Source organism: Squalius cephalus (genome assembly GCF_949319135.1).
Source record: "Squalius cephalus genome assembly, chromosome: 6".
NCBI classification, from domain to species: domain Eukaryota; kingdom Metazoa; phylum Chordata; class Actinopteri; order Cypriniformes; family Leuciscidae; genus Squalius; species Squalius cephalus.
The window spans coordinates 40,245,606-40,259,598 of record NC_137127.1 but is presented as its reverse complement, the minus strand read 5'-3'; the positions used below and the strand labels follow the sequence as shown (position 1 = coordinate 40,259,598).

The following is a 13,993-nucleotide window of genomic DNA, read 5'->3' as shown; positions in this document are numbered from 1 at the left end:
TCAATTGGACCTTATAAAATACATTAAAACGAAATAAACTTGGCCCCTTTTTTTGGAATTATGTGTTGAATCTGGAGGAAGAAGCTCTTGTCTTTTTAGAATAAATGTTTATATGACTGCTCATGCTGTTTTGGTGGCATGATGTGACACACGTGGTTGGATATCTTCCGTTTCCGAAGAAATAAATTCCAGTAAATTTGAAGATATTCAATATATTTAGCATATTCCAGCTATTTTGCTCAATTTCCCTTTTCTAATGTAAATGACTTGTGTGGACACATATTGCCACTTTATTTACCACATTAATTTATATTTCACAACTAAATGTAATCATACAAAAGTTACCTGATTTCCATGATTTTGAGCACCTTGAGTAACATGCAAAGCTGGACAAAGCTAGCTAGACGGACGGACGGACGGACAGATAGATAGATAGATAGATAGATAGATAGATAGATAGATAGATAGATAGATAGATAGATAGATAGATAGATAGATAGATAGATAGATAGATAGTATAAAAAACTGATAGACAGATAGATAGATACTATCAAAAAGATAGATAGATAGTATCAAAAGACAGGCAGACAGACAGACAGACAGACAGATAGATAGATAGATAGATAGATAGATAGATAGATAGATAGATAGATAGATAGATAGATAGATAGATAGATAGATAGATAGATAGATAGATAGTATAAAAAAACTGATAGACAGATAGATAGATACTATCAAAAAGATAGATAGATAGTATCAAAAGACAGGCAGACAGACAGACAGACAGACAGACAGATAGATAGATAGATAGATAGATAGATAGATAGATAGATAGAATCAAAAACAGATAGATAGATAGATAGATAGATAGATAGATAGATAGATAGATAGATAGATAGATAGATAGATAGATAGATAGACAGATAGACAGACAGTCAGACAGACAGACAGACAGACAGACAGATAGATAGATAGATAGTATCAAAAAGATAGATAGTATCAAAAGACAGGCAGACAGACAGACAGACAGACAGACAGACAGATAGATAGATAGATAGATAGATAGATAGATAGATAGATAGATAGATAGATAGATAGATAGATAGATAGATAGATAGTATCAAAAACAGATAGACAGATAGATAGATACTATCAAAAAGATAGATAGTATCAAAAGACAGGCAGACAGACAGACAGACAGACAGACAGATAGATAGATAGATAGATAGATAGATAGATAGATAGATAGATAGATAGATAGATAGATAGATAGATAGATAGATAGATAGATAGATAGATAGTATCAAAAACAGATAGACAGATAGATACTATCAAAAAGATAGATAGATAGAATCAAAAGACAGGCAGACAGACAGACAGACAGACAGACAGATAGACAGACAGATAGATAGATAGAAATAGATAGATAGATAGATAGATAGATAGATAGATAGATAGATAGATAGATAGATAGATAGATAGATAGATAGATAGATAGATAGATAGATAGATAGATAGATAGATAGATAGATCTTATAATATATATTAAAACGAAATAAACTTGGCCATTTTTTTAGAATTAGAATTATGTGTTGAATCTATGGAGGAAGATGCTTTTGTCTTTTTAGAATAAATGTTAAAAGGACTGTTCATGTTGAATAGTCACAGCACATTTTAATATAACAATTGTTTTACGTTTTATTAGTTTTTTCTTCACATTCATTGAGCAACATAAATGTTTTCAGCAACAATAAACTGACAAGGTCACTCAGTTCTGCAGAGACTCTTAAGTCATTATACAATTTGGTGAAAAAATAAAGGGCCATCATAACAAAACCGAGAAAATGTCCTCCTTTGTCACTTTTAGAGGCATTTTTGACACGAGTCCTGGTTAATGTCTGAGCTCGGTGATATTACCTCCTGAGAGAGACTAGACAGATTCTGTCGGCTATTGTTGTGACTGTATTCTGCCATCTATGTACTTACATCCCCATCTAGTGGTAAACAACAAAATGTCTTCTACTGTGAATGTACAGCCAAAGACTGTCCACTAGGTGACGTGATTTAACCACGTATCATTTACATTTACAATGGCTTTGAAAGTGACTTCGTAAAAAAAGTGTAAGGAGAAGAATAAGACTCTTCTTTCTTTGTATGTTTGTTTTGCACGCGCAATAGTGATTGCTCATACATTGCTTAGTGTCATAACCAAGGTCAGCGCTGTTTGGCCTCCGTCCAGAATGCCTTTAGAAATTCTTTACAATTTCCTGCTTGTTGTCAGCCTCTGGTAAACACACTCACAAATGCATAGGATCCTACCGGTGGTGTTTTATTCTTTAATACATTGCTCTGTTTGTCTCACGTTTGCATGCAGTCTGCATCTGAAAGCATGACTGTGCAAGTGTAAAGAATGTTGTAGGCCACAGAGTCCGAGGCTCTATCCTGTGAATCTGTGCCATGCAAGCAGAGCCAGAATGGGAGCTTGTAAAAGTGGCTCAATGGAGGAGGGGTGAGCCTAAAATTACAACTGACTAGTTTCCTTTTAGATAATACGCTTATCAAAGCAGTCAGATGTGTATAATGCACATTACACATGCACAAACACACTCTACAGATGTACAAAAGGTCTTTTGATAGACGCACATCTCTTTTTTCTCAAGTGTTTTCCTCTGAACCAAAACGACACGCCTGACAGGCCGAAAATCTGATTATGTAATTATCAAAGGCTTACATAATTACTTCAAATGTTTACTTCAAAAAATGTCTGTAAGTGATGTAAACTGCACACAGCAGGATTATAATCAGACACATCCATAACTACTTTGGCATTTGATTTTGAAGGGGTTTTAATAGGTCTCCAGACATAAGACAAACTATTTGTGTATGTGTGTGTGTGTGTGTGTGTGTGTGTGTGAGAGAGAGAGAGCGGGACAGCCAAACAGTCACTAATGTGGCAGATGTGACACATGGTTGGATATCTTTTATATATCCATAGATATATCCATATCTAATTTAAATTACTTTAATTTATAATTGTATACTGCATACACATACACACACATTCATTTATATTACTTCACAACAAAATGTAATCTTTCCAAAGCTACCTGATTTCCATGATTTTGAGCACTTTGAGTAACATGCAAAGCTGGACAAAGCTAGCTAGCTAGACAGACAGACAGATAGATATATAGATAGAGAGGTAGATAGATAGATAGATAGATAGATAGATAGATAGTAGAATGGATATCTACTGAGATTCTTTTGAGATCTATGGTTATTAAATTATTAGTTTTTGAAACATAAACATTACTGTTGATCTTCTAACACTTAATATAAATATAAAAATAAGATAAATTATTATGACCAATTAAATATCCCCCCAATTTATTTATTTATTTTTTAAATCACATACCATGGTATTATATGAAATATGTTAAAACTTTATGGTATTAATCACGGTAGCCTACCATGTCAAAAATGAACACAGCATAAAACCCACTCCTACAATACACATTTGAGCATATTACAGAATGTGGGAATAGTGACGCACACCACACACTTAAAGATGGAAGATTAAATTATTATTTTTTCCAGTCAGAACTAAGTATACATTCATCGTCTCATTCCCATCAGCGGATCCTGCTTTGTAACGCAGAGCTGGAGTAATGGAGCTCGGCCGCTAGGGAGTGGATGAGTACATTTCTCTGGCTGTTTTTCAGCTCGGGAGGGGGAGAGACAGACAGGAATGAAAGCTTTTCCTCAGAGTTGAGGAGCAGGTTGGGCTTCGGTCGCGAATGAGCGTTAACAGACCGACCGGCGAACAAGAGGAGTTTGTCGAAAACCGCTTCCACATTTTACAAACAGCCGCACGAATGGAGACGAGGACATGAGGCGGAATATGTGTAGACTTTGCTCGGAGCGAGACATGAGTCCAGGATACTGATTAGAGTTGACACAAGCCCAGCTCCAGTAGCAACTCTATCCACACTTCACCTCCAACCCCCTCCTTCACTCCTCAACCAGGAAATCATCGAGCTGTGCTGCTTATCCTTCTTCCCACAGATTAAACAAAAACACCAAACCCCTCGGTGGGTTTATCCATGAGGATCTCGTCGTTTTCTCTTTGGGTTTTCGCCTCTGGAAGTTCGGCTTTACATCTGAAGGGAATCTGCACTGTCGTCGAACAATGAGGTAAAGCGCGTCAAAGCACATTTGTTGCCCTCGCTTTTGTGTGTACTTAGTTTTGCGCGCTACAATGTAACGCATAGTATGGATAATGTGTGAGGCCGCATGTGGGACTTCGGTCTGTTAGCCTACTCACTTTCTGTCCTGTTACTCGCACCTACTGGAGGTGGGGGACCATCACAGGAGCAAGTGTGTCCTTTCGGAGCGTTTACACACTCCAGCTCGTCCGTTTTTGCGTGGCTTTGACAGCCAAAGAGTTCTTTCTTTTATCGCGTTGCTCTATAGCTGTTGAATGGAGCTGAACATTTATTAATAATTTTGCACTGATTTTTCTGGAGATACTTTGAGTTTGAATGAGTTTGTCACCAAATGGGTTGCTTTTCCGTTTTGAGACGGTGATTTTAAACATTCTGTCAAACGAATCATGTCATTAATTGTAAAAACACAGCATTTTGGCATCTAAAGCTATATATTTTAAATAGCCTAAATATGTTTGGTTAGAGAGGCCTATCGATTTAAAAACAAGTTTGGGAATTTTTCGGTTCGTTTTTTGCCATTAGGCTACTAGCCTTGCACTATGTATTTATTAGAAAGAATTTAATGCTGACATTTCAAAAAATATTTATTTTACAATAATTAGTCGTTTACTGTACAAACACAGTGCAAGGTTGAATAAACACACTATTGCAGTGGTTCCCAAACCTGTCCTGGAGGACCACCAACACTGCACGTTTTCTTTTTCTCCCTAGTCAAACACACCTGATTCAACTCATCAGCTCATTATCACATGGGTTAATGAGCTGATGAGTTGAATCAGGTGTGTTTGATTAGGGAGAAAAAGAAAACGTGCAGTGTTGGTGGTCCTCCAGGACAGGTTTGGGAACCACTGCACTATTGTATACAGTTTATTTACACATTGAATTTTTTACTTTTTTTTTTATTAAATGTTTTTTGACAAAGCAACGAGAACAGTTCAATAAATCGATTTTCCCTAAACATATAGTAGTTTTTAAAATAAGGTGCACCTGCTTTGTGCGCTAGATGTGAGCTTTTGAATAACATTAATGACTTTTTACGAAACACAGTTAAACGAACTAGTATCGATAACTGTATCCCCAGGCGGTGTGCACGAAGTTTATTGTGCATGTTGAAAATGCAGCTGTCAACCGGTAAATTGGCCCTTTGTAACACGTAGCCAGTCCTCTTTTGTGAGCCCTCCCTGTTCCTTCTGTTCTGGGAGTTGGCCGCGGCGCGAATTCAAAAATCCTACTGTGGGGAAGGTTTGGCTCATGCATATTAATTAGGTCACGGGACATTCACCCAGTAGCGAACGTCAAATATCCTACTTAATATTCAAGACTAAATCCTTTGCCATAGTTGGATTTGTAATTTGACTGTCAGGGCAGAACCCGGAACTAACCCACATTTGCGCCATGTAGCCTATAGAGCACTGAAGCCTGATAATTCCACATCCTGCTTCGGCCTGAGCAGTTGTAGAGTTCAAGGGCACTTTTAGTTTAGTTTAAGACAAGACACGGGTGAAAAACAGACAGAAAACAATACGTTTCAGCCAGAACACAATGCTTTTCCGCCATTTTTTTTTTTTTAGGAACAAAACGTTGTATAAAATCAGGTGACTTTTACATGAATAAACCTCTCTGTAAAAACCTTCAGATTATGGATAGGAATGAAAGTGTTAAATTAGGTGTATGTAAGAGCTGCTGAAGTGGAAATTTCATTATGAGAAAACAGCCTTTAAATACATGTAGCCTATTGTAATTGAAATCTACAGACGCAAATAGATAAAGTGCTATAAAATCAACACTTAAAATTGTATTTTGGATGTTTTCTTTACACTAGTTTGAAACAACACTTAGGCTATACCAAAAATATACCAAAACAAAATCTCAAACTGATGCATATATAAAAAAAAAACTACTTGCGGCCTGTAGTGTCTTGCCTTAAGCTAAACAAAAATACACTACATATTTTTCAGATTTGAAAAAAAAAAAAAAAAATCACTACACATTTTTCACTCAAGCTGACATAAACAAAACCTGATGGTCATATTATCTTGTAGCATGATTCGAAATGTTTTATTCTGTGATTGAATTGATGCAAGGAAATCTGACCATCTGTAGAAAGGAGTTAATGGTCTGTATGTCACAAATTTGTTTATATTAGAATAGTGTAGAATACTGTAGTACAGAATCCTCATTATACGTTTATTTGGTCTCAGACTTTGTACAATGAAGCAAATTTTTGTTAAAGACAGCTAGAATATGCTTTATAATAATGACACACAACATATAATACATGACAAATAATCACAAGGAACCCAAGTGACACGAGGCAACAGGAAAGAGCTTTCCAGATTCTATAAAGTGGACAGAGACTTCCTACTGTGTTGTGCAACCATCCGTATTTGTGTAAAATAGGGAAGCGCCAGCGCCGACATGTTCTTCCAACATCTTGAGAATGTAAAACACTCGTTTTGCTATGTAAACAACAACAGCAACCTGACTGACAGGTTTTCGTCAACGCAACTCTTAGATCTGTCTCGCACCAAAATAAGAGTGCATTAAATAAGCATATACACTTTAAAACCTCAGCCATGCATTTCTATGCAAATTTCAGTTCAGCGACGTTATCAGGCAATGTGTTGAAGGGTGACGTTTCATGCCATGTTGCCATTGTGACACACAGGAAACTTGGCTCAGGGAGGCCTGCTGGGTTCAAGGAAAAGGTGCAGAGTACGCGCGCACAACCATGAGTTTACTGTGTCGGGTCTGCTTGCATAATACGTGAAGAATGGAATGTTGTCACATTTACAAGTTTATTGTCCTGTCATGTTGTGGAACGTCAACATCAGAATGCATTGGAGCGGTTAGCGCCTCATTTTGAATTTTGCCAGGCCACCCAATGTAACAATGGTTTCTCAAACTGACCTTGTTATTTGGGAAGCCTGGTATTGAATTCATGGGAACCCAGGCTAAGTCACTGACCTGCAGTCCCTGGGTTAAGATTACAAAGAACAATCAAAGTTCCAGGGTTATTCAAACACTATATATGGTCCTCTTTAGGCTACGTTCACACTGCAAGCCTATAGCGCTCAATTCTCAGATCCGATTTTTTTGTATAGCTGTTCACATTGTTGTTTTAAATGTGGCCAATATCATATTCCAGTGTGAACAGATCATGGTCCTGTATTGACCCGCATGTGCAAAAAAAAAAAGCTATAAGAAGATGTCACACAGCTCGCTGTCATTCAGAAGTGAACAAGGAGGACATTAAAGTTAGCAATTACATGTGTGTTCTGCCGCGGAATCCAGCAAATTTATGCGCAGGCAATCTAAAAAACAAAGACGAGGATGCGAAAAAAGAGAGCAGATTTTTTTTCAACATTTATGAAACGAGCTAACATGTTTTGCTTGTATATTTGATACTGCAATAATTGTTAGTTCTAACACATCACTGTCTTTCCACTGACAGCTTTCACAACTGTCTTGATAATGTCGGGTATATATGTAAAATCTTTGAAGTGACTCCCGTGAGCACAGAATTGTGACGAATGTTGCTCTAGTGTGACATAAAATTCGCATGAATTTCAATTGAGCTGTTCAGACTGAGGTCGCATTGCAAAACATCCGACCTGTATCAGATTTAGGACCACATATAGAAGCGGCCCAAATCGGAAATCGAAAATAATAGATTTCATGTGGTTTGTGCTGTTCACACTGTCATGAGAAAAACAGATCGAAGTCATTTACCAGTGGCTCAGAACAGGCTCCAAATCTTAAGTGGCTCAAGAATTACTTAACTGTTTAGGACCCTATGAAATCCGTTTTATTATGTTCCCAAATTCCAAATTTGTGAATGTGAATCGTATGAACTTGTAAAATGTGAAATAACAACCTCGTGAAATTTGTCTCATGAGATTGGGTTGGAAAAGCTCTTAGAGCAGCTTCATGTGGAGTGTTCTTATATAGTGAGGCCACAGACACTGAAAATATCAGACGTGATTTATTCACTTTAGATAAACGTTGTGTAGGTAACTATAGTGTACTCTATTCTTATTGTGGCTGCGGTGTGACAAGTTTGCTGCATTGCCATGGAAATAAAAAGGTGATACCTTCTAAAATAACAGTCGATTTTGGAAATGCTTCAATTTGAAAACCTCTGGGTTGCATTTTAGTGTAGACAGAACAAAACGGAGACTTATGAAAACCAAGGCGTGGCTGCCCACATTCGCTCCCTGATTGGGTCTTCTCTGGATCATATCCTTCCCTGATTCGTCAAGCCCCTATCAAATGACCATTATGCTACAAGATGACAATAACAGACCAGCCTCGACAGTGTAAACAATAACATGGAGACGGAACTGCAAGCTTTGCTGACTTTGTTGTTCTTTTTAGCAGCCATTGTGCAGTTAAACTCTGCATTTTATAATACTGCAGCTGCCTACATGCGCAAGAGGCACGCTATTATTCGAGCAATCGGCATTCCCGCCAGTGTGCATGATTGATCATGTGACATGCGTTTTCGCTTGTGTAGTGTGGACGGAGATCTTTTCTGAAACGCAGTGGAAACGTCAGTATGGATGTGGATTGTTTTCATTTTAAAACTCTGTGAAAACAAAAACGCACATAGTGTGGACATAGCCTCAGTTAGAATATTTTAAACTTGCGTGTGACAGGGACAGAGTGAAAATCTGATATACAGTCATTTTTTTTGGGATTCGACTGATTGCTTTACCATTTCAACTGCAGTAGATGACTGTTAGGGATGCGGACTGCTTATAATATATTTACACATTAGAGCATTGTAGAAACATTGAGTAATGGGAAAATACATAGAGGAAGACACATCCCAAACAAGTCAAAATGAGGCAAAACTTGTTAAGGAGTGTAAAAGGAAGTAGAGTGGAGTTGTTATGGCGTGTAGTTGTTATGGCGATAATCTGTTTTGTCTAAGCAATGGCACACACATTTTTGAAATTGAAAACATTGTTTTTGCAGTTCTGCCCCTAGTGGAGCTGAAATGGCACCCTTCAACTTTATGTGAAAACACAAACGCACAGGTGGTCCGCAGCTGGTTTTCCACACTTGCTGTGTAATCAGTCCAGTTTGTTCCTGTGTGTATTTCTGTCACAGCATGTCATCCTGGAAGTGCATGTCTGATTAATGGCAGCGCTGTGATTCACTGCTGTTATCAGACTGATGACTGGGAGGGACTCGCCCAGCATGTCTTTATCTAAATGACTTCCACTCTGGTGCTTCTACAGGCTAAAGGGTTTAGGGTGGCACCGGTGGCTTCGCTCCCCATGCCAGATGCTGCAGTGTGGTCCTTCTGTTGCCGGTATTTAATTTCTTATGATCCTGGGTGATTACAGACCATTAGATATTGAAATGATATAGGAGAACAAAGGGGTCAACTAAAATGGGCCTTTTAATGGCTGAGACAGATTTCTTGAAAAAAGACTGATGGCTGATATAACCATAGAACATAGATATAAACATCAATTTAAACATCTTCAAATGAGATGTACACAAAATTACTGAAATGATATTGAACACTTGCCCTCAATTAAACATCATTGGTTTTGGTCAATGATCTCGGCCCTGCGAAACCATTTCAACGGATACCGAAAATTGCTGTTTTGGATGAATTTTTTTTCCGAAATTTTGGTGCATCACTAAAGACACAACTGACTGTTTAAGTGAATTCTTGCCAAGATGGACATAATTCTGACATAACACTGTGTGGATCTGACTTTTCAAGTGCAATACGCCACGAAAGAGAACTATGTTCGAATTGCATGCTTTTTATGAAAAATCCAATGCCAATACATCAGTTTTGTGTGTGTCAGTCAGAAAATACTTATTTTCTTGAAAGTAATGATCAAGATGTGTACACGTGTATTTATTTGTACTTAAAATATGTTAATGCTTGGATTTTATAATATGTGCCGTGGAAATACTGTGGTATAAATGGTACTGCAGAATCTTTACCATTTGAAACATTTATACCCCTCCACCCTTAGCTAATGTTTTGACCAGAATATTGGCTGAAATATTGGGAACAGCAAAGTAAAGTCATGTTGTAAATTGTATGGATGAATGTGTCAGTTGGTCAGCTGTGGGGAAAACGTTCTTCTGGGTCTTCACAGTATTGACTGAATATTATTGAATGGATTGATTAACTCAGAGCAGACGTTTGGCCTAAGTTCACTGGATGGACTTTACATGTAGCCTGGCTGCTACGACTTAGCAGTTTACTCCATAACCAATGTGACTTAAAAGAAGGTGCATTTATTGTTTGTTATGAATACCTCAGCTCTCAGGATACAATTCGATTAATGCAAGTCCTTAGTGCTTATTAGAAGTTAAGAACACAGGAAGGAACAGGAGTGCTGGGTAAAAGCAGAACATTAAGATGAGGGCTAAGATAGAAACGTGAAATGACAATTAGAGATGCACCGGTCAAACTGGCCATCAATCAGAACCATTTTTGTTGTTGTTTGTTGTTGTTGGCTGATTTTGTTCCAGACTTGCATACAAACTGCATTGCCCATTTCCTATTTCCCAAAACATTATTTGTGTGGATATATTACAAAGTCTGTAAACAGGACGTTAACAGAAGCCAGAGACAAGACATGCTGAAGATGGACGCAAAAAAGGAGAGGAGAGCAGAGAAAATACTGTACCAGGCACAGCAAGCTCTCTGTTCGCGATGTATATAAATGAATATATAATAAATATAATTATTACATGGCTTGGTTGAATTCCAATGTAGAATGCGGTCTGTTATTTCTTGATGACAGACCGCTGCAAAGTATAACAGACCGTTTCCATGAATAACAGCGCGCTTCGCGTCGGGGTCCCGTTCAGCCTGTCGGGGTTGTTATTCGCTATAACGACCGCCTCTCTATACATTATCCCTTACATAATTAATTGGGGGGTGGGGGTTTATATGAATTTATACCATGCTCTGTCTGAATACGCGATTCTGATTGGTTGGAAGGTGTTCCAAGTCAGTTTAATCACTGTTCTATATTAATGCGCTGTTAAAGCGCACACAGAGAACGGAGATCGTGCTGTACACTCACAGAAACTTTATCAAAGCGGCCCTGCGACTTTTAGTAATAAAATAGCTTCACAAATAAAAGCTTCAAATAAAGGGCTTTTTAAACCTGCTGAGAGTTATCCAGCCAAGAATAAGCCTAGAACTGCTTTTCTGACGGACTGATATTAATGACATAAGTAAGTAGGGATGCACCGATACTGATACCATTAAGTTACTCGGGTGTCGGTCCGATACTGTGCTCATGTACTCGTAAAACTACCCCGATACAACCGCACCCGATATACCACTTTAGGGGCCGTTAAAAAAAACCGCGCTGTGAACGGCCCCTTATGGCAACGTGACATTAGCCTAATCCAAAATATTTCTATATGTGGCTCTTTCCTCATTTCTTGTCAACAAGTGGATTCAGAGCCACCGCATTAGCAGCGCCACCGGTCGCCATGTCTTTATGAAGAGGACAGCGCATCAAGAACCGGATTAACCCGGTACTTCGGTACCACCGGTACTTAAGAAAAGCTGGTACCATAGCGGTTTAATTTTTTTAGTACCGACTTGGTACCGAAGTTCCGGGTCTTTTGACAACACTAGATGGATGATACACTGACAGAAATGAGCTAATGTTTAAAGTTGTTTTCTCTCCTCACATATCTAGAGCTATGGATTGTGGGGGAGAGGTCAGGTTGAGGTCAAATACTGTATCTCATTTGGTCTCCATCAACCCTAAGTGGACATCATTGAATGTAAATCCTTGTTGAAGAACATTTGCAGGAAATAGTCGCTGCCAAGAAAAACCATTAAAGGGGATCTTAGGTCAAGCTTAAGGACTTGCAGCGCAGTGATGTTGAATGCATGATTCTGATTGGCTAACAGACGTTCTGAGGTGTTGATTACTTCATATTTGTGCTTGTGCATCTGTTGAATAGTTCTCAACTGCATTACAAATCTGGACCACATTACATCACTTTGCCAAGTTAAGAGCCTTGCAGAACCAGAAGACATTACTCGAGTAAAAAAATGGCTTTACATTTCTTAGTAGTGAGGTAACACTGCTATTTTTGAAGTAGTTACTAACTAATGGCTTTGCTATTTGTAGAGAAACTACTGCCTAACACTGTGGAGAGCCTTATGCGCAGTATGCAGTAATTTTCAATAATTCAATGGATCGTCATTAATTATTCTTTAAAAAAAATAATAAATATAACATACACAAGTCTTGTGTTATGAGCAAAACCAAAAACGGCTGTTTCATTTCAAGTGTTGTTCGTCATGAAGCACTCTTGGTTGCGTAATTACAGCCTTTCTTGCCTCAACATGTCTTGATTCTCTTTGGTATTTTGTATGGGTCTGGCCCATCGTACATCTTTCGAATTGCAGCCCTTATGCTAACCATGAATTACCCACAGCCATTGAAAGCTCAAATGCATATTGATCTGAGCCTCTACGTATTCAAATGGCTTAACATATGAAAAATATCTGCCTTGAATAAGATGAAGGCAGATCTTGACATGCAAATCTCAATGCTTAAAGCAATCACTGCATGTTTAGAAAAATTAGGAAATGTTTAAATGTATGGCTTATTTACATCAAAGCTGCTTGTAACAACTGAGCTATTTATATTGAGTCCTTTGTAAGGACTCAATAGAGATCAACAGTCATGGTCTGGATGTGGAAATGTAATTCCTTTTCTCAATAGAGGAATTGCTTTGCTATAACATTAACAAAGCCAATTAAGGCAGACCCAAATTTAGGGCTGTTCAAAGTTGATATATGCTTCTGTAGAAGCCAAAATTGAATTTATTATAAACGTATGTCTGATTTTTGGTAAAGAACTACACTACCCATTATACAAAAGAGAAGGCCAACAGTCAAAAGATTTGCAAATAAAGTCTCCTCATACACTAAAACAACTATTTATTTGGTTATAGTTGTATATTTGTATACATTTAATCATAACAATAATACTATCATAATATAATAATAGAAATAAAATGTAATAGTATTTAAAAAAAAATTGTTTATCATAATTTCTGATATAATGTAATTTAAGTTCACAGTATTGTACTTTTTTGCTTTGAATAGAATTTTATAATTAATCTCAGAGCTGGTTGTCTTGTGTATGGTACTGTTTTTTTTTTCTTTATTTTTTTAAAAATCTATATGAATATACTTCTGTAACTAAGGTTTCGCAAAAAGTGGGCTGTCACGGTTACGTTCTTACAGTAACTGTGGAGAACCCGTTTTGGATTTGTGCAATTGTGGAAATCCTTGAAAGACTTTTACGTTAATAAAAAAAATAATATTACAAAATAAGTCCCCCGGCTGAGAATCTCACTTCTCTTTCTGGATTCAGATGTAATATGATGTCTCAGAGGTCCTTTGAAATCTATTTAACATGTTAGATCAGTAGTAGGGGTCGCCCTGCACCCTGTGGCGTGTGTATTTGCTCCGTGTCGTTGGCCTCTGTTCTCATAGGATCCTGGCGCTCGGCCAGAGTCACACTGCTTAGCTGGGCCTCTGGCCTCCTTACAGAGGCTCCGTCACGCCCTCGCCAGTTGCTGATTGGTTCATTATCCGGATTTATTGCTTTTGAATGGCTGGTGAAACAGCCCTTGGACAAGATTAGGTGCATGCATTACCACAAGTTGCTTAAAGAATCCACTAGATTTAAATGCTGGCAGAATCCATCCATTTCATTCTTTCTGAAATGCTTGTGAGTGTT

The 13,993-nt window shown here is 37.8% G+C and overlaps 1 protein-coding gene and 1 long non-coding RNA gene across 6 annotated transcripts in view; one reads left to right on the top strand and one right to left on the bottom strand.

Moving 5' to 3' along the window:
- Positions 1-3,692: 3,692 nt before the first annotated feature.
- vaspb (vasodilator stimulated phosphoprotein b) overlaps positions 3,693-13,993 on the top strand; it is a 48,692-nt gene continuing 38,391 nt past the window's right edge. For 2 of the 5 annotated variants that reach the window (XM_079875093.1, XM_079875091.1), the window contains exon 1: positions 3,694-4,194. In XM_079875093.1, the coding sequence (XP_079731219.1) occupies positions 4,190-4,194 (5 nt within the window). In that variant the 5' untranslated portion in view covers positions 3,694-4,189. Of the gene's footprint in view, positions 4,195-13,993 lie in introns of all 5 variants that reach the window. The other 3 variants (XM_079875092.1, XM_079875094.1, XM_079875095.1) reach the window with 3 other exon arrangements.
- LOC307160827 lies at positions 3,926-7,406 on the bottom strand. The gene is made up of 2 exons (XR_013821645.1): positions 5,076-7,406; positions 3,926-4,869 (listed from the first exon to the last, which is right to left on the bottom strand). It is a non-coding gene; the product is annotated as an uncharacterized lncRNA (long non-coding RNA).